Source organism: Cyanistes caeruleus, chromosome Z (genome assembly GCF_971803275.1).
Source record: "Cyanistes caeruleus chromosome Z, bCyaCae1.hap1.1, whole genome shotgun sequence".
NCBI classification, from domain to species: Eukaryota; Metazoa; Chordata; class Aves; order Passeriformes; family Paridae; genus Cyanistes; species Cyanistes caeruleus.
This window is the reverse complement of record NC_141732.1, coordinates 12,894,380-12,919,030: the sequence shown is the minus strand read 5'-3', so window position 1 is coordinate 12,919,030 and position 24,651 is coordinate 12,894,380. Positions and strand designations below refer to the sequence as shown.

At 43.0% G+C, this 24,651-nt stretch overlaps 1 protein-coding gene and 1 long non-coding RNA gene across 7 annotated transcripts in view; one reads left to right on the top strand and one right to left on the bottom strand.

Annotated features, from left to right (window-relative positions):
- The window catches only part of PLPPR1 (phospholipid phosphatase related 1), a 163,664-nt gene extending 142,260 nt beyond the window's left edge, over positions 1 to 21,404 (top strand). For all 3 annotated transcript variants that reach the window (XM_086868681.1, XM_086868682.1, XM_023944330.2), the window contains 3 exons: positions 16,013 to 16,189; positions 18,096 to 18,227; positions 19,488 to 21,404. In XM_086868681.1, coding sequence (XP_086724807.1) covers positions 16,013 to 16,189; positions 18,096 to 18,227; positions 19,488 to 19,520 — 342 coding nt within the window. In that variant the 3' untranslated portion in view covers positions 19,521 to 21,404. The remainder of the gene's footprint in view (positions 1 to 16,012; positions 16,190 to 18,095; positions 18,228 to 19,487) is intronic.
- LOC111941248 (uncharacterized) lies at positions 18,869 to 24,648 on the bottom strand. 4 transcript variants are annotated; one of them, XR_015280766.1, is made up of 3 exons: positions 24,493 to 24,648; positions 23,609 to 23,747; positions 18,869 to 21,650 (listed from the first exon to the last, which is right to left on the bottom strand). It is a non-coding gene; the product is annotated as an uncharacterized LOC111941248 (long non-coding RNA). The 4 variants fall into 4 exon arrangements; XR_015280764.1 differs by having other exon boundaries at positions 24,514 to 24,645; XR_015280765.1 differs by having other exon boundaries at positions 23,609 to 23,750; positions 24,514 to 24,634.
- Positions 24,649 to 24,651: the final 3 nt, after the last annotated feature.

Below are 24,651 nucleotides of genomic sequence, written 5' to 3'. Positions count from 1 at the left end.
GAGGAAAGGTTAGAGTGGTTTTATAGGTACTGAGTTTTGAGATGCATGGTCTGGAGATATTATCTGTTTGCTTTGTTAACGAAGTTTCATAGGAGGGGGAGAGTTACAGGAACTGAGTATTGAAATGCATGGTCTGGAGAATCAGATCAGTTCAGTATCAGGTGAAAATCACTGAGTTGTTAGTACACTGATTTTGCTTGTGTGGGCCTTGTTCTCCTTGGTGCCATTCTGTTCTTTTGTGAATTACCCTTCTCCAGTTCCTGGCTGTTGTGTTGCAACTCCTTGCTCTGCATGTGTGTTTGATACTTGTAAGCAGTTTTTATTTCTTCTCACTGCTTATATACATATAGAACACGAATTATACAGCCATATATTACAATCAGTATGCAAGAAAAGCCTTAAAGTTATTAAAGACAGGGTATTTACTGAGTATTTTGCCCTGTGTTCTTGTTAACACATGAATGAAACACCACATTATTTCTAAAAATGAAGAGTTCACCCACTGTTGTTTCAATATCCATCTGTTTGCACTGAATGTTGTGTGAATTGTGATGAAGAAATAAACTGTAACTCCTTTGATCACAATTGTTGGGAACTGTTTGGAAATCCTGTAACATTTCATTACTTCTGTACAACGTGCGACCATGTGTGAAATACAGCTCACAATATACTCAATATGGTTGTAGCAGCTGTTTGCACCATGATAAACCCTTAGGTGGTCAGGCTTAGTCCTGGTTCTCTCCTCAGCTAAATATAAACTTTCATTGACTTTCCCTTCCCAGCCTCCCTTGTTTCCAAGGAAGGCAATTTTTTTACAACAGGCTGATTTCTACAGCTGAAGGGTAATACTCTTTTTCCTTCCTGAGCCTAAGGCACAAGTAGTTCAGTATTTCTGAGCTCAGTCTTTCCAGGAGTGTCTGCTATGGGCCTGCACTTCCCACATAGGAAGATGTCATATGAAGCCAGGACATGGAACTCTTTCTGAGCCACCAGGTCCTGAGTTTGCCCTTAAAGCATTTCAGCCCACAGTCCAGTATCAGCCCAGTTCTCTGCCTGAAATCACCTTCTAGAACTAAAGATGTTGTCACTCACTTTGTCTGTCAGCTGGGAATAACACAAGCATTAGACAAGTAGTGTATTGTTCATATCCAGCTTTGCTTAATAACTGTTCTGTGCACAATTTTTTGAGAAGTCTCTTGCTGGTTCTAATACACATGATAATGTGGCCTACTGAAATAAAGCACAAGTTATTTGTTTAGTAATACCTGTGTTCTGCATAAAGCTGAAGAATTGAGACATGGAGCAAGAAAAATAGAACATGTACAACATAAGGAGGCCAGAGAATGGAATCAGCACAGACATGGTTCTTGTTTTTGTCAGGAAAATGAAGCCAGAAACACCAGAGGTTTATGTCCAAAAAGGAGACATTGGAGTCCTTTTACTTTATTCGAATAAAGGGAGAGGTCATGGGGCATTCCCCTGGGGTCTCTCAAATTTTTGGAGGGCACAGCCTCATTTTTATCCTAATTTCCCAGCCATATGTCTCTTTCTCTCTTTCCCCATAGGCTGAGGTACTTGAAGTACTTCATACTTCCCAGAATGCCTGATACCTGAGATACCTGAATTTTCCAAATGCATATCCAACCCCATATGTATATTTAGAATCAGTAAAAATATTTACTGTCTTGTCTCGGTATAACTCTCAGGCTCTCACAAGCGCATACAGCTTTGCTGTCTGAGCTGACCAGGTGGGTGGTAACTTCCCCCTTCTTTTAATTGCTTTCCATTCAGGACACAGTATCCTGTGAATTGCTTTCCTTCTATCACCCTGGAAGACCCATCAATAAACACGTTTTCTCCCTCAGGCCATGGAATGTCTTGTAGATCTTCTGTCGCCCTGGTCTGCAGATCTATTGCCTGAATGCAGTCGTGGAATTCGCCTTGTCTCCCCTCTTCAGGGCATTTCAAACAGGAGGCTGGTTAAAACCTTCCCTGCTTTTAAATTCTAAATCCTCCTGTTCCATTAAACAAACTCATACTGTAATAACCAGTGTTATTATATTATATGACTAAGTGGGTGCTGGTCACCCACTTAGAGGCTCTCTCAGTTAACAAAGCTTTAACCTGATGTGGAACTTTAACAGTCAGTACCCTCTCCTTTGTCAGCTTTTGAGCTTCAGCCACCATCAGAGCAGTGGCTTCACAGTTCTGCAGACAATGGGGCCAGCCTCTGGCTATCAGGTTTATCAGTTAAAAAATGTAGGCAACAGACTTCGTTCCCTCATGCTCTTGCACTAAAATGCCTTTAGCAGGACTTTGTTTAATATCCACATACTGCAACAACTTAACTCTTGAGGATGGAGTTAACTCTCCGAATATTTTCTGCAGAGTTTGCCCAAACAAAACAGCTGACTCTGTATAAACATGATTTAGTTCAGCAGCAAGCAATGTCACCACCCTAAGCTAATCACATCACATTTTTTTTTATTTTTAGTAACCAATTGCTCCCTATCCCAATTTTTTGCATCAAGTCTATCATAGGCATAGGGAGGTGACTAACAAGTTAACCTTTAAAAGGAAACCTTAATATTTATAACATTTTATAACCTTTAGCATTTATTAAGGAAAGATAATAAAATACTTTACTTTAAAGTTTTCTTATAGCCTCCACAGAGAAAGTGCATGACAAATATTTAGGCTTCCATAGGACACCATCTCCACAAGGCTGCAGGTGCAGAATTTGCCTTAGGATTAGAGCTTGCCAATTCTAGCTCTCCACAGCAAACCACAGACTGGTGTGGGGGTTCCCCACAAGGTAGGAGTTGCAAAATTAGCTTCATAACTGAAACTTGCCAATTCTGGCTTTTTACAACAAAACACACAAAAAGCAGAGGGATGTAGTCCTCTCAAAACTGGAACCTTTCAGCTCTGCAAAAGCCTCATGAAGACAAATGAATTAAAATCCCCAAATCCATTTACTACAATTTCTACAATTCTTTCAGAGAAAAATGAGCTCAAACTTCTGACCCCACAGAAGAAACTACAATTTTCACAACTCTTTTGAACAATCAAATTCTTTGGACAATTTTTTCCCCCTCAAGAATAAAAATTAAGGTGGATCGAGAGGTCCTTGTTTTTACTAAGACACACACCCCTCTTGGGGGTGGGGGCCCGAGGGGTCGCTGGTTTCCACACTGGTAGCTGCAAGGAGGAGGCAAAATTCAGCTTTGCAGCACACACTGCAGAGCTGGGGCTCCTGTCCTCATGAGAGTAGCCGGGAAGCCTATTGTTTTGGCTCCTTGTCTAGAGAGGTCAATCTTTTCCAGTCCTCTTAGGTCATGGTGATGCGGAGAGATGGTTTCTAAGCAGGCTTAGGTGATGCAGGAAGACAATCTTTCATCATAGCTTGCTTTAATATGTTTCTTTGTCTTTTTATTCCTTTGTTAGCTCCTTGTTTTGGTGTCTTGCATGCCTTAGTTTGCACATTACTCAGGCACACATCCCCATGGGAGCAGCTTTGGTACATAGTAACAGAGAAGGGAAAGGGGTAGAGGTATGTTCTATCAGGACTCTTAAAACACTTCAACAACAGGTAAGTAATTAACATTACAAACAACTATCAGAGTAAACAAGGGGTACAACAAACAAGGTTTACAAATGGGAAAAGAACATTAACTGTACATAACACAGTATTTTAACTTGGGTGGATTTCTTGAGAGATTTTATTCATGACACAGACCCAGTTTAAAAGTTAACAAAGGCTCCGGGTTGGTGGGTTTCTGGTACAATGAGAGCCTTTGGCACCCCTAATAGTCCATTTCCCTTATCTTCTGGACTTTCTCGAGAGTTCAGCTGTTTTTGCAGACATTGACATTTTCAGTGTCCCTCTGCCCTGCAGACAGCACCACAGATTTTTCCCAGACACTGTTTGGGTTGGGTCTCTCCTGATGGGGAGAGAACGCCTCTGCCACTTCCTTGTGGCAGACCCCCCCCACCCCCCCGCCCCCCCCCCCTTCATCCCCTCTGTCCCAGGGGACCCCTTGGGCCCTGCAGCTTTTCCCTCTTGGGCCAGAAAACGTCTGCCATCACCTTTGCCTTTCCTCCTTGAGCTCACTCTATTTATCACTCGCCGTATACCAGAGCCAGTCTCTGTCCTGCCACATTGTCCAAACAGCTCTTCCCCGCTCCAGTGCTCCCAGCAGGCACGGCCAGCAGTACCACAGGTACCCACAGCCTCAGGGGGCCAGCGGCCACTGCCACCCCTGCCCGGAGCTAGCAGGGTCAGGCACTGCCTGCTGCTGAGTCCCAGCAGCCTCACATGCCCGTGGTCCCGGTCCCGCACTTTCTGCGCCTGGTCCTTGCTTCAACCATATCTCTCCACACTTCTCTTTGACCAGTTCTGTTCCAACATTCCAACATGATCCATCCATCCCCTGGTGTCAAGACTCCTTCTTGACTCCTCTTATTGCCTCCCCTGGGCATGGAGTGTCAAGACCCCTTCTCAATTTTCCCTTATTGCCATTGCCCCCTTTGGGCATCTACATCCTTAATTACCTCTGGGAGAATGTGTAAACCAACTCCACATTCTTCCAAGGAATTCTTCAAAGATATTTTGGGATCATCATCCCTTTTGCTGGGGCCCCCTCCCGGCTGTACCCTTGCAACCCTCCATAGGTGCCTGTCAGCTTTACCTGTGCTACCCTCCCTGGGTGCCCTCCCAGGCTTGCTCCCCGAAGATCCCATTTTACTCACCGGTGAGGTTTTCAGTGGTCCTTCCCTGTGGACTCTTCACGGACCCCCCTGGTCCGCCTCTCATCTGTCTCCTGGACAGTCTCAGGAACCCAATCGATCGCCCGGTGCTGGCCGCCACCAAGGGGAGCTGATCACCAAAACTGGGTGAGGCGCGCCTTCAGCTCCGCTCGCTGCCCGCCGCCCCGGACGGTGGAAATATCCTGGACAGAGCCCCCAAAATTCATCAGGAAAATTAATCCACAAACACCAGAGGTTTATGTCCAAAAAGGTGGACATTGGAGTCCTTTTTCTTTATTCGAATAAAGGGAGAGGCCACGGGGCATTCCCCTGGGGTCTCTCAAATTTTTGGAGGGCGCAGCCTCCTTTTTATCCTAATTCCCGGCCACTTGTCCCTTCTCTCTTTCCCCATAGGCTGAGGTACTTGAGAGGTACAGGCTTCCCGGAACGCCTGACACCTGGGGTACCTTCCCCCCCCACCCCCAATGCATAATCCCTTCTTAACTTTTATGGAATTCATGGTGTTCTTTCAGTGCCTCTTTGATCTTCTACTGGAATCCATCCCATTGTTTCTGTCGTCTCTCACTGATAGCTGCATCTTATCAACTGACCCACAGCTTGTTTGTAAAGACAAGCTCATCATTCCTCTCAATCCCTCCTCTTTTAATTTTTGTTAATAATTGTCTTTACAAACTTTAGTTATTATTGACTTAATTTCTTGTTCTTGTGTCTTTTTTGGCTTTGCAATTATTTGCAGTGGCATTACTTTCTGCCCTTTTGTAGCTATCTCTAGATCAGTAGGCACGGCTACTACCTGCATTCTTTTGATCACATGTTGAATGAGTTGTATTAAGCAAGGGATCATGCATGGTAAAAAGATTAGAGTTGCTACAACACATGAGAGGAAAAAAAAGCATTTGTTTGACCCATAGGCCACCAGGTAACTATGAAACATGTCTCATTCCCATCCTTTCCATGTTTGGACCGGTACATGGGCTAACTTTCTTATTCCTTTTGTTATTTGTTTTACCATTTTTCCATTGTCATTTATTTGCAAACAGCAGTTTGAGTCATTCAATTTTCCACACACCCCCCCTTCTTCTGCTAATAAATAGTCTAATACCATCCGATGTTGAAATATTGCATTTCTCATCTGAGTAGACTGGTCAGCAAGAAGGTCAAGAGCTGTTAGCTGTCTGGTTGATTATTATTTCAAAGACAGCTTGCAACCTAATTACCCGATTTAGATTATAAATGGGTTCTCTGGCACCTGATATTAATTCATTTGGGTTCCAGGTAGCTGGTCCATAGTGTTGTATGATCTGTTTAGGTGGCCATTTATCTTTTCCTCACTTTTGGGTGCTCTTTCCAACCAGGGATGTATCAATGGACCGCTTCTCTTTAATTAGATCATCATATACTTTGATTCTTAACTGATTTCCTTGAACTTGTGGTAGCAGAAAGAACAATGGTCTAATATACCTCACATAACATATCCCTGACCAGTTTGGAGGTAGCCTGCAGTAAGCATTTTGGCCACAAATTCAGTAGTGCCTCTTTAGAGCCCAGGTCCCTTTAGCGAAGGGACCTTTCCAATTTTCATCATCAACTGGTGGGTCAAAATACAGCTTGCTTCCAGGGCCTAGGGGTCCAGGGCCTAGGGGTCCACCAACAATAGTTGCCTCGTTGTAAGAATCACAATATTTACATTTCCAAGCTCTTACATGAGGTTTCTACTTGCAATCACATCCCAGATCTGTTTTATTAGATCTGGACCAGAACCTGTTAAAAAGGGTTCTAGTTCCATTTCGGTGTTGCCATTTCCACTGATAGTCTCGGACAACATGTGTCTTACTTGTGGAATTATCTCGGGGGCAGCTTAAAAATAAAGGGTCAAAAAACTTATCCTTCCCCACTGCTTTACAGCCTTCAAAATCTTTTTGGTAATTATGGAAGGAACACCTTACCCAGCTACCATTAGTGAGCTTAACATGCGTTTGATTCCATCTGCCTCTATATCTGGAACAGTCATAAGGAGGGCAGTTGGGGGCCCAACAATCTAAACCTAAAGATGAAGTCCAGTCACAAACGCTCTTTCCCACATATGTGCTTCTTGTTCTGTTTAAGCAATAAATGCCTCTTTCAGAAGAATGAAGCTGCCATGGACTTCTTTCTTTGTCTCAAAATCCAGTTCTACTATTGACTTCACTCAAGGTGCTAACCCACCATTTAGGCTCGACTGGGCTGGCCACCCATGGCCAGCTTTCAGATCCCCCTGGCCTTCCACAGACTCAACAGTTTTTAAGGTTAAAGGTCTTTGCTACTTGTTCTCTTAAAGTAAAAAAACTTATTTTCCCACTTTAGACTCTAACTTAACTGAAAATATAAAGGTAAAATTATTAAGAGAAACATTCTAATAGTGTTATAGTCTAATTTCTAATTTTCAATTTCACGTTGTCTTCTACACCACCTGTGGCAAGTGAAAGCACAGAAACAGCTTAGCATAAAGAAAGCAATGACAGCATGGATTGGCTCCTAGTGGCTGGAGATTTGAGAGTAGGGATTTCCATACAGACTATTTCAGCAGGCAGTCTGTGGGTAGGCACTCAGGGCTTCCCCCGATGTCGACACACGGCTACTGCTCCAGTCCACTCCTGCGGAGTGTCAGTCGCGGCTTCCCATCCTTCTCCTCCAGCTGAGATGTCCAAACCTCTGGGGCCTCAGAGACCTTGACTCGTGTTCAGCTCTCTTGACGGCTGTTTCTGTGGTCAGCAACAGCTGGAAAGGTCCACGCCACTTAGCCACCAGTGGTGCTTCTTTCCACTCTTTAACTAGGACTCAGTCTCTTGGTTTTCACTTGTCCAAAGGCAGGGTCTGTGCCAGCAGAGTTTCCTGTCGAATAAATTTCACAAGAGACAGTATCCAGGCCACAAATTGTTCTAAATATACATCACTTAACTCTACTCTTGACTCAGGCGGAGAATTACAAAGATAAGGAATTCTAAACTTCAGTTCAAAGGGAGATAGTTGAATACTTCTCTTCGGTCTGGCCTTTACTCTTGCTAAAGCTAGTGTCAAGAGCCACACCCATGGCATATCAGTTTCTATCACCAGCTTTAGAAGATGCTTCTTTATTTTTCCATTCATTTTTTTTTTTTTTTCAACTCGACCTGATCTTGTTTTTAAAAAAAATACTTTAATAATTGACCTTGTAGTTACGGAAACACCTGGGAACACTTCTGGCTACTCATAACAGACATACTATTACTAAAAAATCTCTTCACTCGGGGCATCTCAGTAAAATCCACTTGGCACCTCTGGAAGGGACGTACAGCCCAAGGCCTCCCGCCCCTGGCCAGTTTCTTTGTAACTTTGTTATTTGTCTTAGCACAAATCAACCAACCATCAACAGCTCGTTTTGCCAGAACAAAAAGACCCACAGCAGCATACATTTTGAGGAAGGCTTCTGCTATCCCTCGGGAGCCCCAATGACTCCCTTCGTGGAGCTGTTTTAGCAGTTGCGAGGCTAAAGCTTTCGGTATCCACTGCTTATCATCTCTTGTAAACCAATTACCCCCTCTTTCCTCTGCCCCACTCTTTTTAACTATGTCAAGTTCTTCTGGTGGAAAAGACAGCTTCTCTGGGAAGGGGGCAGTTACTGGGAGCAAGGGAAGTAACTTAGAGATTTCTGGCAACAATGCAGCTTTCCGAGCTTCTTCATCAGCCAGTCTATTTCTTATTGCCTCTTCCGAGCACCCTGCCTGGTGTCCCTTGATGTGTATTATTGCTACCTCTTTTTTTTTTTTGGTAAATTCACCACCTCCAATAGGCGGGAGATTAAGTTCTCATGAGCTAACGTTTTTCTTCTGCAGGTTAATAAACCTCTCTCTTCTCACAGTTTCCCAAATGCGTGTATCACACCATATGCATATTTAGAATCAGTAAAAACATTTACTGTCTTGTCTTGGTATAACTCACAAGCTCTCACGAGGGCATACAGCTCGGCCGTCTGAGCTGACCAGGTGGCCGGTAACCTCCCCCCTTCCTTTAATTGCTTTCCACTCACGACAGAGTATCCTGTAAATCGTCTTCTTTCTATCACCTTTGAAGACCCATCAATAAACACGTTTTCCCCCTCAGGCCACGGGATGTCTCTCAGATCATTCCTTGCCCTAGTTTGTAGATCTATTACTTGAATACAATCATGGAATTTTCCTTGGCTCCCTTCTTCAGGGCCATTCAAACAGGAGGCTGGGTTAAAACTTTCCTTGTTTTTAAATTCTAAATTTTCTTGTTCTAATAGACAAGATTCATATCTTAGCAACTTAGAGCTGGTCATCCACTTAGAGGCTCTCTCAGTTAACAACGCTTTAATCTGGTGTGAAACTTTAACAATCAGATAACCCCCCCTTGTCAGCTTTCGGGCCTCAGCCACTATCAGAGCTGTGGCTGCGCAGTTCTGCAGACAATGGGGCCAGATTCTGGCTACTGGGTCTAACATTTTAGAAAAATAGGCAACAAGTCTCTGTGTTCTCCCATGCTCCTGAATTAAAATTTCTTTTGCGTGACTTTGTATAAACATGATTTAGTTCAGCAGCTAGTAATGCCACTGCTTCAAGCCAATTACATTACATTTCTTTATTTATTCCTTTTTTTCTTTTTAGTAATTAACCACTCCTTATCTTAATTTTTGCATTAAGTCCATCTTAGGCTTAGGGAGATGACTAACAAATTAACTTCCATTAAGGAAACTCTAATACTTATAACATTTTATAACTTTTAACATTTAAAACTTTTATTAAGGAAAGAAACAAAATACTTTCCTTTAAAGTTTTCTCATAATTTCCACAGAGGAAGTGCATGACAAATACTCAGGCTTTCTATAGGACACTATTTTTACAAGGTTGCAGTTACAGAATTTGCTTTAGGGCTACAACACACCACAGACTGGTGGGGATGTTCCCCACAAGGTATGACTTGCAGCATTGGCTTAATAACTGAAACTTGCCAGTTCTGGCTTTTTACAACAAAACATACAAAAAGCAGAGGGGTGTGGTCCCCTCCAAACTGGAGCCATTCTGCACAAAACTTCATGTAGACAAATTAATTAAATCTCCAAATTAATTTACTACAATTTTTACAATTCTTTCAAAGAAAGATGGTTAAACTTCTGAGCCCACAGAAGAAACTACAATTCTCACAAGTCCTTTGAACGATTAAAAAATTCTTTAGACAATTTTCCCCCTCGGGGATAAAAATTAAGGTGAATCGAGAGGTCTTTGTTTTTTACTAAGACACACACCTCTCCTCGATCCAGACCCACTTTAAAAGTTGACAACGGCTCTAGGTTGGTGGATATAATGAGAGCCTTTGACACTCTTAACAATCCATTTCTCTTATCTTCTGGACTTTCTCGGCAGTCCAGCTGTTCTTGGCTTTTTTTTGCAGACATTGCCGTTTTCAGTGTTGTATGCCCTGAAGACAGCACACTGATCCTTTCCCAGCCACTGTTTGGCTTGGGTCTCCCCTGCTGGGGAGAAAAAGCCTCTGCCACTTCCTTGTGGCCGATCCCGTCCCCTCTGTCCCGGGGGACCCCTTGGACCTTGCGGTTTTTCTTTCTCTGGCCTGAAAAAGGCTATCACCTTCACCTTTCCTCCTTGTGCTCACTCTATTTACCACACATCGAATACCAGAGCCAGTCCCTGTCCTGCCACATTGTCCAAACAGCTCCTCCCCGCTCCAGTGCTCCCAGTGGGCACGGCCGGCAGCACCACAGGCAGCCAGGGCGTCCCGCAGCCTCAAAGGGCCGGCAGCTGCTGCTGCCCCTGTCCAGGGCCGGTGGGGTCAGGCACTGCCCAGTGCTGAGTCCCAGCAGCCTCACAGGCCCCCAGCCCGTGCTCCTGGTCCTGTACCCCTATTCCTGGTCCCTGCTTCAACCACATCTCTCTACACTCTCCATTAACCAATTCTGTTCTAGCACACAAACACAATCTATCCATCTCCTGCTGCCAAAGACTCTTTCTTGACTTCCTTTATTGCCCCCCCCCCGGGCGTGGATTCTCGAGATCCCTTCTAGTTCCAGGCATTGATATGATATGCTGCTCCCTTCCCCCTACACCACTGTTATTCTCAGGTGCAGCTGTAGGAACAGCATTTCCCTGATCCCTTTGTCCTGGAAGGTGATGATACCGGGACTTGCAGCTGGCCCTGGGTCAGCTGGTACCACCGGAGGACAAGACGGGGGAAGGTGCAGAAAAACATTTTAATCTTCACTGTTTTCTTCTTCCCCACCCCCCGTTTTTCCTCTTCTCCTTTTTTTTTTTTTTTTTTTTTTTTTTTTTTTTTAACACATAGATTTCTCCTGTTGCTTGTTTAAACAATATCAATCCACATTCCCTTTTAATACATTTTTTCTCAATTCTCCTCTAGATACCTTCACAGAACTCAACACAAATTAATTCTGTTTTCTAAGGTGGCCATACAAGTCCATTTGGCATCTTATACTCTGGCCATACATAATAACAATATTTTACCATCATCTCCATAGTTACCTCTGTGTGAATGCATAATCTGTCCCAAGATCTCAGCATTCTCCCCAAGGGACTCTCCGGGGGTATTGTGGGATCGTCATCCCTTTTGCCAGGACCCCTTCCCGGCTGTACCCTTGCAACCCTCCATGGGTGCTCTGTTTGACCTGTGCTACCCTCCATGGGTGCCCTCCCAGGCTTGCCTGTGCTACCCTCCCTGGGTGCCCTCCCAGGCTAGCCTGTGCTACCCTCCCTGGGTGCCCTCCCAGGCTTGCTCCCCAAAGATCCCATTTTACTCACCGGTGAGGTTTTCAGTGGTCCTTCCCTGTGGACTCTTCACGGACCCCTCTGGTCCGCCTCTCGTCTGTCTCCTGGACAGTCTCAGGAACCCAATCGATCGCCCGGTGCCGGCCGCCACCAAGGGGAGCTGATCACCGAATCTGGGTGAGGCGCGCCTTCAGCTCCGCTCGCTGCCCGCCGCCCCGGACGGTGGAAATATCCCGGACGAGCCCCCAAAAATTGTCAGGAAAATTAATCCATGAACACCAGAGGTTTATGTCCAAAAAGGAGACAGAGGAGTCCTTTTTCTTTATTCGAATAAAGGGAGAGGCCACGGGGCATTCCCCTGGGGTCTCTCAAATTTTTGGAGGGCGCAGCCTCCTTTTTATCCTAATTCCCGGCTGCTTGTCCCTTCTCTCTTTCCCCTTAGGCTGAGGTACTTGAGAGGTACAGGCTTCCCGTAACACCTGATACCCGAGATGCTCCCCCCCGCGCCCCCCTCCCCCAATGCATAATCCCCTTCTTAATTCATAACCCTTGTGGAATTTTATGGTGTTTCCCCAGTGTCTCTTTAATCTTTCAGTGGAATCCATCCCATTGTTTCTGTTATCTCTCAGTGATAATTTCATCTTATCAGCAGACCCACAGCTTGTTTGTAAAGACAAACCCATCATTACTCTCATTTTATAAATGTATTATGAGACCTGGGAATCTCCTCCCTTCACTGAACATCAAGTAGCCTGTGCAGGTGACTCTGAACTCACTTGCTCATTACTCTGCCACTGAAAACATTCCCACTGTGACTGGTTTGGCTTTGTGCTTTTTTGGTGTTTGTTTTCAGGTTTTTATTATCTGGGGTTTATATTTAATCAACTACACTTTTCTTTGTCACCTTCTAAGGAAGCTGAGGGAAACCCAAAGCATCACTTCTGTAATCTCTGCAGAGGAAGGAGAAAAGGGCTCCATACTTACCAAGAAAAAAAAAAAAAAAAAAAAAAAAGAAGAATGCCATCTGTACCTAGTGCAAGCTGCTGTGCACTCACATGAATTTAAGTTCCTTTTCCAAGAAAAAAGAAATGGTTAGAAAAAGAGATCACATTTCTGGTTCCAGCATGAATCCAGCTGATGGGATGTCAATCCTGGTTTCAGCATTGATCCACTTGCATTGGCCCAGCCCATAAGATGTCCAGGGAGTCCTGGGGGCACTGCCTCAGCTTGGGAGGATACCGTTTTATGGGCAGGTTTCCTCTCCCCAGAGATGGGTTTCTCACTTTTTCTGTAAATTAATTATCATATACAGTCCATTCTTCCAGTCTCTCTGGAAATGGCTGGAGAGCTTCAATGGTCTTGGGTAGTTTTAATCCCATCCTGTAGTCCATGCCCATTTCCTGTGCCGTGTTGTAGCAGTTTGTCATAGAAAAATGCCTTATCTCTGGTGCTCCTTCTCCAGCCAAAACATGATACTTCTCATGGCTGTGTTAATAACAACAACCCTTGGTTATTACCAACAATTCTTGTCTGTTATTACCAACAGTCCTTGGTTGGGTCCATGGCCATCCATTTATCAGTATTGGAGACATATACATTACCCCCTTATCTTCTGGGAGTCAAGAGCTCAAAAAGATCTCACTTTGGACCCTTGTTTAGAGGACCCCAAGAGACTGGGTTTTAGTTATGGTAATTTTCCATCATAGCCACTATTTCAGTCAGTAACTTTCTTTTAAGGTTCGCTTAAGAAAAATATTAAAGCAACCGCTTCAGTTGTTATTCAGGCAGGAAAAATAAGTATCCAAGTCTGTTCATTAAAAAGCAAGTGCTTGTTACACACCTGTTACATATTGGGAACAGTGTTTCTGATACATTCAGTAGGGGCTTAGTCCAGGTGCAGTTTGTCAGGGTCAAGGCTTAATGAGTATTTCCCAGTTCATAGTGCAACCAGGGAAGGGGGAGAGATGCACCTCTACAGTCTAGCCCATGACTGAAGTCAGCTTCTCTGGGTCTCTGCACCTGGATATTAATCCCTCAAGATTTGGAAATGCTGAATAGCAGAGGACAATACAATAAATACCTGCTGCAACCCTGATCAATTCAGGTTCTTGGCACTATGAGCATCTGCACTGAGCATTGTTGTCAAAGGATCTACTTCTCTTTTACTGTAGGAATCTCTCTGGTAAAAGAAAAGTTTGTCCAGAACACAGACTTTTGCAATATTGATAAGAAATTTTGAATTTTCTAAGGAAAATAAACTGTCACAAATCTCCTCACTTTTTGCTGAAGGGACAAGACAGATTTCTTCCATTCTGCCTTTCTCATTATAGATATGTATACTAAATACATGCATATATTTGCGCATATATATATATATATATAAATATATATGTCTATTTTAAACTTGCAGACAAAAAAAAGCCTCCTTGTCTATGATTTTGTCTCTGATAAAGATGGGAGAGGAATTACACTGGATAAAAGCTGCTGTCACACACTGCATATTGCTAAATACATTGCTTGAGTGTACTGATAAGATCACAGCAAAAAAGCTGAACAGACAAATTATATAGATAAATAATGTGCAGTTTATTTTTTAATATGACATGTTCTAGACATGTTTTTATATTCACATCTTTCCTCCTCTCTGGTTTTGACATTTAGAGTTTTGTAAATAAATTTACTCTATGGATAGCATTGTGGGAAATTTTCAAAAACACCTGCTGTGTGTAGTAAACCAAATGTTAAGTGGCTTTGACTGAGGTTTTGGTCTCTTACACAAAGCTCTGAAACCATGCTTTAATTGTGGGTAAACACTGTGAGAATCCTAAAAAAATATCTTGGCTTTTGGGCCTGGACAATAAAAATCAAGCTGCAGTGATAAGGAAGTCTGAGCAGAATGGAGAAGCTCTCCCAGTTATTTCTGAACATAGCATGTGACTTAGGAATGAACTGGAGCTCGCCTTCTGGGAAAACAGTTTGTTTAAATTCCTCATGAAGGTTTAACAGATTTCCCTTAGCAATCTGTTCTCATCATTGATTACTGTCCTTGCTAAAATGTTCTTTTTACTACAAGTTTACATTTCCTTGCCAAGACATGTGAAACTCCAATAACAGATACTTCCCATCTGTGACAAAGTGAACCATCACATGTGAGTAACCCAAAGGTCTAACTTCATCTCATACCTGTAAGGAAACAAGCATGTGTGGGTTTTACCCTGCAGCTGGGGTTCACAGCTGTCGCAGCAGGACTGCAGCCTTACTTTGAAGAGGTGATGGGTTTTCCTTTGGACACTGCAATCGGTAGTAGTGCTTTGGTGGGGAACAAAAAAGCAATCCAGCTCCCTATTGCTCGATTGAATTGAGTAGAAGGAGTACATAGGGTGAAAGGGTGGGTGGTAATTATTCCTGCAGTGGCAATGACTGTATTTTTTTCCTATTGTTTCCAAAGAACCTTAATGTGAATTTTGGTGACAGGTGCAGTTTAACCTGCCAGCCAACACTGGGGCAAGATTGCCACCTAGTGCTCACCATTAGCTGTTGTAAGGCAGGTTCAGGTGTGAAAAACAAAGCAAGTAGGAACATCCCAAATTATTAAAGCTTTGGAAATCATGCAGGCTTACATAGCTGTTGGCTGAAAAGAATTTTAATGAATTTCTTTGTTATCAGGCTGAGTTTGCTTCATCTTTGTTATTTTGTGGTTCTAGTACTAATGAAAGGCTGCTAACTGCGACCCACACATTTTCACTCTGTTAGAATGTATTAAAAAATTTCCAAACAAATCCACATGCCGGAAATGTGTGGTGTTTGTTAAAAAATATTTGGAGAACAGTGGAACTTCATGATCTGGAGCTACATTCTCAAAAATCAACTTTGTTTTGTAAGAAACTTCTCTCATACTGTGTATTTCCTTTCATCTTGTAGGGGAAAAGAATAGAATGGTTTCTCTCAGTGTTCTCTGAGAGTTCCTTAAACTCAACACCATCTAGGCAACTGGAGCAGTTAGTTCATAGAGATTCTAAGCACTTCATCTGCACATTACAGTTTCTGCAGGAGTATAAGCATGAATTCCTGAGTCCCTTTGCAAACATTTAATTGTGTGTATTCAGAGTGTACTTGCACAAAATCAGTAAAGTTAAGCCATTGCATTACTTCTCAGAAAAGGTCCAGTATGTAAATGCAAGAGGATATTTCACATCATTTAACAATATTGGATTTGTACTCCTAAAAGTTCTCAGAATTACCTGAAATCTCTTCCTCTATTTCCCTATGCTTTTTTTTTTTTTTTTTTTTTTAATGAATCATGGCATTTGTCACATCCTTGCTGATTTGTCTGGGTGGGAAAGATGCATTATTTCTGGTGGTTTGGTTTGTCCTTTCTTACAGATGTACATCACAAGCACAATTTTTGGTTTGCCCTTTCTTACAGATGTACATCACAAGCACAATTTTTGGTTTGCCCTTTCTTACAGATGTACATCACAAGCACAATTAAAACAAAGAGTAGCAGGCTAGCCAAGCCTGTGCTGTGTCTGGGAACCCTGTGTGCTGCCTTCCTCACAGGGCTAAATCGAGTGTCTGAGTATCGAAACCACTGTTCGGATGTGATTGCAGGCTTCATCCTGGGGAGTGCTGTAGCCTTGTTTCTGGTAAGTCCATCAGTCCTTCTGGGTTCCTTTTAAAAATACCACAGCTTTAAAAAAAAAAAAAAAAAAAAAACCCAAAAAAAAACTAAACAAAAAATTTTAATCACTTAGAGCCAGATTTAATCTGCAAGATTTAATTCTAGCGCCATTTAATTAAAAATATTATCAAAGAAAATCCTAATATGAAATCAGGTTTATACTAATTGATAAGTCTAATTTGGTAGCATTTGTACACTTTATATGTTTCAATTATTTGAATTGCTCTACATGTTCTTACTTGATCTATTCTGGAAAATGCTGCAAAAGGTGGTGTAGATTACAGTATCAAAAGGAGGGTGTGCTTGAGATTCCTTCTCTGTGTTGCAAAACCCCTCTGTGTGCCACATACAGGTAAAAATGTGAGGTACAGAGAGTTTTCTGGGGCTCTGATTTGTGATCCTGGTTCTGCATTTTGTTTCATAAAGTGCAGTAGAAGGGAAGGTCAGGGTAAATTCCCTTGGAGATAAAACTACCTCCCTTTACCCCCTCACAGGATAGCCAAACAAACTAAAATATATCAAAGGCCTTCCCACAGAATTTAGGAAGAGCATCTCTCCAGACTCTGAGTGTAACTGGCTCTTCTGTAGGCTGCGTGGTTTAAATGTCTTGTTTGGTGGGAGGCCCCTTGCTGAGGATTTGATCACACAGCAAGCAGTCCAGGTCATTCTCACTATTACCAAGAGATATGCCTGGTTCCATTTAATCAAAATATGATTCAAAACTGTCTACTGCACAGCAACAGACACTTTATCCCTGTAATCAGGAGGCATTAGGTTTCAAAGATCCCTTAAATCTTGATTGTCCTGTGATTTTTTTTCTATTCCATACTTAAAAAAGCAACAACAACAAACCTTCAAGCATTATTTATTCTTGTGTTAATTTCAGATAAAAAGATGTCTACAGCCTTTGACCTGAATCTCTTTGGCTATTCTAATGTGAATAATATTTCTGGTTCCAACTGGGAAGAACAGCTTAAATCTCACCCATGCAATTTAAGAGACAGTTGCCCCATCTATCAGGTTAGGACAGTGTCTGTGCTCCCAGTACCTGTTTGTGGCAGTGACAGCCTGTCCCCAGCTGTATTTTGACCTTGCAGACCTTCTGGCACCCTAAAGGTGTCACAACCTAAATTTCAGAGTGGAGGTAGGGGTCTCCCCTGAGGGGTACTGTCAGATTCCTGGCACAGATCCTGCTGGCACAGGACCCACCCAGCAGCCTGCTTCTTGCTTGGGTCTCTGGAAGTGAAGGGGAACAGCCAGCAAGGAGGCTGCAGAAATCACTCCACCAGCAAATGTGTCAGCTCCTGTGTACGTTTTTCTTTCCATGTCCTCAAGCTACCCACTGCCGTGTATGGTTACTCCTCCTGGCATCACCATCACCATGTGGGTGCTGTGAGTCTGGTCATGCATAAGGGAGGGATTTGTGGGATAAACACCATAGCATTGTTGCTGCAAGCTTGCAGGAATGGTGCTAAGTGGTGCCATCCAGATGGGAGGGAGATTCAACCATCCACAGAGATGTGTTCACTGTTTGGAAGTGACAAAGTCCAGACTCTTAAGGGAGTATTTGGCCAGTAAAGGGTATCATTCAGGTAGTCTGTGGTTCTGGGATGATAAGGCACACATGGGGGGTCCCTGCTGTCTCCAGTGTGAAATGTAAAAAAGGTTGAGAATGGTTCATCACCAAGGCAGTCCACCATGCCCAGCCATGTCAGTAAACACACTGCTGCCTAAGGATGAGACAGATGATGCCTTGAAGCCAAACCCAGGTTAATTTCTTTCAGTTGTGCCCCACATGGTAATTCCCCCTCCAGGTTTTCCTGGGGACGGAACACACTGAACTCACTCTGGTTTTTTTCTGCATTACACAGGGGATATGTGTTGTCCATAACTTTAAGGGCAGTAATGCAGCTCCTTCTAAACCGAAGCCTGAAGACCCACGAGGAATGCCACTAATGGCTTTTCCCAGGGTGGAAAGTCCTCTGGAGACACTGAGTGCACAGGTACTGTAAATCTCTTACCCAGACCATCACCAAGCATATTTTCTGTTGCATCAGGGTAAAAAGTAGTTTTGTACCTGACTACACATGCCTCATTTTAAACCCATTGAAAAGAGTGAGTCAGCATCATGGCAGAGATTGTTTTAAGTCATTTATCCCTGAAACTACCAAATACTGTAGATCTTCTGCTCCTATACATGTCCACAGCTAAAGTAGGATTTCACATGCCTCACAAACTTTTGCTTAGAAGAATAGAAAACTGAGAGAGAAGTAAAAATAATTCTGCCTAATTACATTCCAGAAAACTTTTAGGATATATGAAGGATTTACTCTTCCCTGAGGATAAACTAGTCTGTCCTCCAAAATAATAGAGGTTACGGTTTTATCCTTATTACTGTCCAGTATCTTTTATAATAAGAAAAAATCATATATTTTTTTCTATCTCTAAGTCATCAGAAGAGAAATTATTAGCATTCTTTCTAGCCTGCAAAAAATAGCTCGTGGGAACAACAATATTGATAGTGTTTTTGTTTTAAACTACTAACTTTAAATGGCTTGTGTTAGCATAAATGCATCATACTCAGTCCTTTCAAAACAGACAAGTAAATGTAACGCAAGAAATTCTGGGAACAAGGAGAAACGAGTTTATGAGTTGTCTGAAATACACTGGTGTAATTTATTTGGTCTTTAAATTGTACTTCCTTTATTAGATGGCCTGTCACTTATTATGTGTGGCAAGATCAGTAGCAACTTTAGTTAAACTCTTTGTGAAACAAACTGAAAAGAGGAATTTAAAAAGAAAATGTTTCTAGTGTCTGAAAGTACTTTGCTTAATTGAAGAGTCAATTTTGATTAGGCAAAGATTTACTGGAAGACTTTCCACTAAATCTGCAGAACTGTGTACATTAGATGCTCTCTCAATATGTTTATAGTCCAGAAACTAAGTGCTACCTACTTACATATCCAGATTTTTTTGTGTAGACAGGATGGCTGAGCAGGTGAAAATATTCATGGGCTGTGAGAAAAATGTTGTCCATTCAGCTGTTTATAGCTACTAGACTGTGAAGTGCAGGTAGACACTGGACTTTAACGGTTGATGTCTACCAGAAATCAACAAGCTAATTTTCTTAAGTTATAATCTTTACATCAACAATGCAAGTTTTTTGAGTGAGGTTTTTTCCCATTGCTTTTGCACACTAGTAAGGTATGTCAGTGCCAGATTGTTGTTTACAAACATTCATGTGTTTGCCTTTTCCTCTGCAGAATCACTCTGCCTCTATGACTGAAGTAACCTGAGATGGGAGATCGGCAGCCGAAGCTATTTTTTACTACCCTCCAGTAAATTCTCCAAGACACAGTTACTAAATGTCTAACTGTGATAACCAGTATTATGTTATGTCTAGTTAGAGGCTAATGTTTTGTACTTTTTTTGTATGAGGAAGTGATGTAGCTTGCCCTGATTTTTTGTCAGCTTTAATATTATTATGCCAGACTTCAAAAGCAAAACGGAAAAAGAACAAAAAAAACCCCTTATCTTGTTTAAAGTGTGCACTGAGGAACTACATCTATGGAATTGTTGATGTTGTTATGTGATATTTGTACACAATTTTTTTTCTTCTCAGTTTTGAATTTATCTTGGAGGAAAAAAAATTCACTTTTACCTTTTCTTACCATAAGAAGTGCTGGGTCAGATTCTCATCTGAGTAAACTCAGCATGGATCTGAAGTATTTGCATATATTTAATTCATATTAAAATAACAGCAATCAGGAATCTAACCTGAATGATACCATCAACAAGGAACAAAACCCCATCCTTGATCCAGTGAGTTACTTAAGTGTTCCCTAGGAGTTAACCCTAGTTAACCCAGTTTCCAGACTAGAAGCATGTCCTTAAGCACCTCACTGAATCAAAGCCTGGTTGTTCTGGTGTGGGTGATTGTGCCAGTTATTGAAGAATAACTAAAACAACATCCTTGGTCTGCAGTACGGACTGAACATCAAAATTTATAGTAGTAGCTGATAGCATGTGAGCTGACTATATAATCTCCCTAGATCCTCATTCCTCTCTGAACCCCAGCTAAAGCTCCCAGTGAAACCTGGCTTCAGGAACTGACTATGGGGATATACAGCCACCACTGTGGGGCTGAGGCTGTGCTTTAAGTGTTTCATCACTTCATCATAGATTTGTGAGGTAACTAGTGACACTGGTGCAAAGGAAAAGTGACACCACTCCTTCACCAGGGCAGCATTCCTTGACATTCAGATTGGCATAGCCAAGAAGCCAGTTTTGCTGCCCAAAATGTATTTTTTTTTTTCCTAAGGGGCTTTGATGGCAAGGCAGGCAGGAAGGCGAGGGAGGGAAGGAAGGAGGGAAGGAGGGAAGGAGGGAAGGAGGGAAGGAGGGAAGGAGGGAAGGAGGGAAGGAGGGAAGGAGGGAAGGAGGGAAGGAGGGAAGGAGGGAAGGAGGGAAGGAGGGAAGGAGGGAAGGAGGGAAGGAGGGAAGGAGGGAAGGAGGGAAGGAGGGAAGGAAGGAAGGAAGGAAGGAAGGAAGGAAGGAAGGAAGGAAGGAAGGAAGGAAGGAAGGAAGGAAGGAAGGAAGGAAGGAAGGAAGGAAGGAAGGAAGGAAGGAAGGAAGGAAGGAAGGAAGGAAGGAAGGAAGGAAGGAAGGAAGGAAGGAAGGAAGGAAGGAAGGAAGGAAGGAAGGAAGGAAGGAAGGAAGGAAGGAAGGAAGGAAGGAAAAGTCTGTAGTTGCCGTCTGCATTTCTTTGTAAATTCTGCCATACAGAATGTATATCAAAACTGCTACTTTACAATTTAACAGCTTTGTCTAAGCATTATATAGACAATTGAGTATTGGTTGGGAATGAGAAGAACCACAAAAAAAAAGCCCATTTAAAATGGTCAGAACTGGGGCAAAGGCTTCATTAAATAACTTTTCACTGTTTTCTAGGATTTTCCTTCATCTCATTTTTCTAGCATGGTGATAACTAATGTGTGTCTTCTTTAAAGAATGGAGCCTCTGTACTTTTACTGGAATGTTTACCTCACATTTCCATGTTGGCTCTTCTTGGCTTTTTTTGTATATTTTTTCCAAAACAGAAGCAAAAAAAAATTATCAAAAAAGCAAACATGTGAGCCAGTTTTTCATTTGCGTATGACACAAAAAAAATCTGGAATATCTGTGTCTGGTCTTGTGGTGTTTATTCCTTCTTCTGACTCTACTGATGCCTGTTTCTCGTTTAGGAATATAAGGATCAGACTTGGGCCATGCTTTCTGAGGCCATGAGGAACCTTTGCTATGTGTTTTGGACCCTCACTATGGCTGTAATCAAAATTCCAAAATTCGGTTCTGAATCATCTTGTTAAGAAATACACTCCCAAGCTGGCCTTTTCACACTTTCTTCTGATCTTCACTACTATCTTGGCCTAAAACAAAGAAAGGGGTTTTATTTATTTATTTATAACTTAGTTCAATGGAAGAGACAAACCTTTAAAAGTCCAGGGATAAAGTGAACACCTAGAAGTCTTGCCCTACCAGGGCATAGGTGCTGTGTGCAAGACTTTGATGTTATTTCAGATTTCTGCTCTTTCAGTTTGTTACTAACAGTTAAGTGTTCTGCATCTCAAACATCCACATCTGATCTTCCCTTGTACTCCAGTCCCTGCAGCTTCCTGTGCTGATGGAAGCATAAGGTCTGCAACTCCAAGGGACTGGTATGTCTGAGATCAGGGAAATGGCAATTTGACTCAACTCAGACACTGCAAAATACAGGACAAGTTGCTGCCAAGCTCCTTTCTTGCCTACCCCAATTCCCAGTCCTGTTTTTCATTCCATTCTGATCATATTACATGAGCTATCAAAGTTACGTCCTGGGAAACACACAGAAAGGTGTTGCTGCTGGAGATGAATAGGTCACATGAACACAGCTCGGGGTGTGATGAATGGAAGAGAGCACTTTATTTCTTCTCCCAGGATTTATAGGTTTCTGACCACAGCCAGGGATTGGATGGTCAGGATAACACTTTCCCAACTGCACTGGCCATGAGAGATGTCCATCAAAAGACGTGTAACAGAAAGTATGTACACATATCTATGTTTACAGTTACTGTCCTGGGAAAGTCTTTAGAGAACTATGTCAGCAAGCTCAGAAGCTGAGTTTTCAGGGTGACAGAAAGGGGAATGAGCACAAAGTGCAACTACAACTGAAAATGTTTTCCTACATAGTGTGTGTTAAAGAGGAAACAAGAGATGCAGATATCTCCGGTTTTGATGGAAGGACATAATTTCATGACAAAGTAACTTTAAATTCATTGCTGCCAAATGGCCTTTGAAGCCAGCAAGATGACAGAGTTAGCCATTTGTCACACTGTGGTTTCCCATAAGCCACAGGGGAGAGATTTGTGAACATTCAGCCTTCCATGGTGATCAGTGAAACATCCCCCCTTTCACCCTACAGTGGAACATGTAGATGTATACTTATACTATTCTGTAATTCTCCAAGAGTCAAAAGGAGAAAAGAAAGCATTTCTTAAAATTGCTTCAGAGCTTTCAAGAAGAATGCTGCACTTTAGAAGTTTGCACAGTTAAGAAACTGAGTGCTGTAACACACAAAAGCAGCAGTGCCTGAGTGTGCTTCATTCATCTGCACGCTGAAAGAAACCAGGGAAGCAAGAGTTCACGGCATGGAGTGGTACAACCAGGACATTTCTAGATTATTCCCAGAAAGATCACGGACTCTCAACCTTACTGGAAACAATCTTACTGGAAAATCTTGTTTCACAGAAAACACTCATAGAATATAATGCATTTCTTAGACTATTTTCTTGTCCTCCTGACTTCACTGCTTCTCTCCTCTGATTAAAAGCAGACCTGCATCTTTTATGGGAAGAAAAACTAACACACTTAGAACTTAAAACACTTTAAGAACTTAAAAACATGGCCCTTAAATGACATTAGGGAATTCAGTAAGATGTCTCAGTAGCAGCTGATTATATAGGGCTGCTGGAGACTTCACCATTACTAAGTGAAAGTATTTCAATGAACTTCTATTAGTGAAATTCACAGATTTCACCCCAACCAGAGGGCTCTGCTGCTGCCTGCAGCACAAGTCAGGCATGAGAATGCTCCATGGGGGAACTCACTGCTGCCTGATGATTTTCATGCTCAGGAGCAGCTCTGCAGCTGTAAGTTCATCAGTCTTGGTCCTGTCTTTCATGGGGGTGCAATAGAAACCCAGCACGGCACATCCAGTGCAGCTGGGAGTTTGGGACAGCATGACCCAGCTCTGCTGCCAGCTGGGCCAGCAGGCAATGCTTCAGCCTGTTCTCCTGCAGGGGAGTCTGTGCAAGTCCTCAGGAAGAGAGGGCACAAAGACCTCGCTGACCTGGGACTCGAGGCAGCTCTGCAGGTCCTCAGTGGGGAGATAACTCTGGCTGCATGGTGGAGCACAGATCAGGCTGGGCTCACTCCTCTCTTCCTTCTCAGGAAGTGCTTGGTCTGCTTACACTTCTCTTTACTCTTTCCTGCTGGCACCAGAACGGAAAGATTTTCAGCCTCTGAGCTACTCAAGACAGAGTCAGAGCATTTTTGTATTCATGGTGTTTTAAACCAGACTCAATCCAGACAGTTCACACTTCCCATGGACTCATCAGGTCTGTTATCCAGAAGTGTGCAGGTGTTCCCCAAGCTGCTGCTCCCCACACAGGCTGCCTCTGCAGAGCAATCACCCCCCCACCTTAATTCATTGGTCTAAGTGTAAACAGCATCTTAACAAGATTTGTTACTTATTTTCTGTTACAGCTCCATTTTGTAGTTTCTTGCTGTAAATAAAAAGCATAACAAGATAATCACTAGTACAAAAGAATATCGGTGCCCACATGTAAAAAAAAAATCATCACTAGTTTTTAGTTAAAAATTTTCCTTCTCATATGCCACAATCTAGGCGACAACACGTGTGGTTTCACATAAAATGTTACAGAGGAACTGTTTTTCATTCCCATGAAATCCCGCTCTTCCCACTCCTAACAAAAGCAGTAACAGCTCTAAAGGCTCCAACCCTGCACCACTGCACCCACCCACCCACCAGCAGTGCACCTCGGTGGGCGCTGGTTGCCCAGAGAACCTGTGGAGTCTCCTTCCCTAGGGACATCCCAAAGCCACCTGGACAAATCCTGAGGTACTTGGTCAGGGGGGTCTCGGCCTAAGTGACCTCCAGAGGGCACGGCCCAGTGAAGGCCCAGCATGCGGAGAAGGCCAGAAGCCACCCACCATCCTGTGCTCTGCGGGTACCTGCGGCCGCTCCAAAATGCCCTGAGCCCCGCGGGGCAAAGCCCAGACCTCCGCCACGCCGCCGCCCGCACCGCCGCCATGCTGGGGGCGAGCCGGGCGCCTTACCGCGGCCACCGCGGGTGACGCATTTCTGCCGCG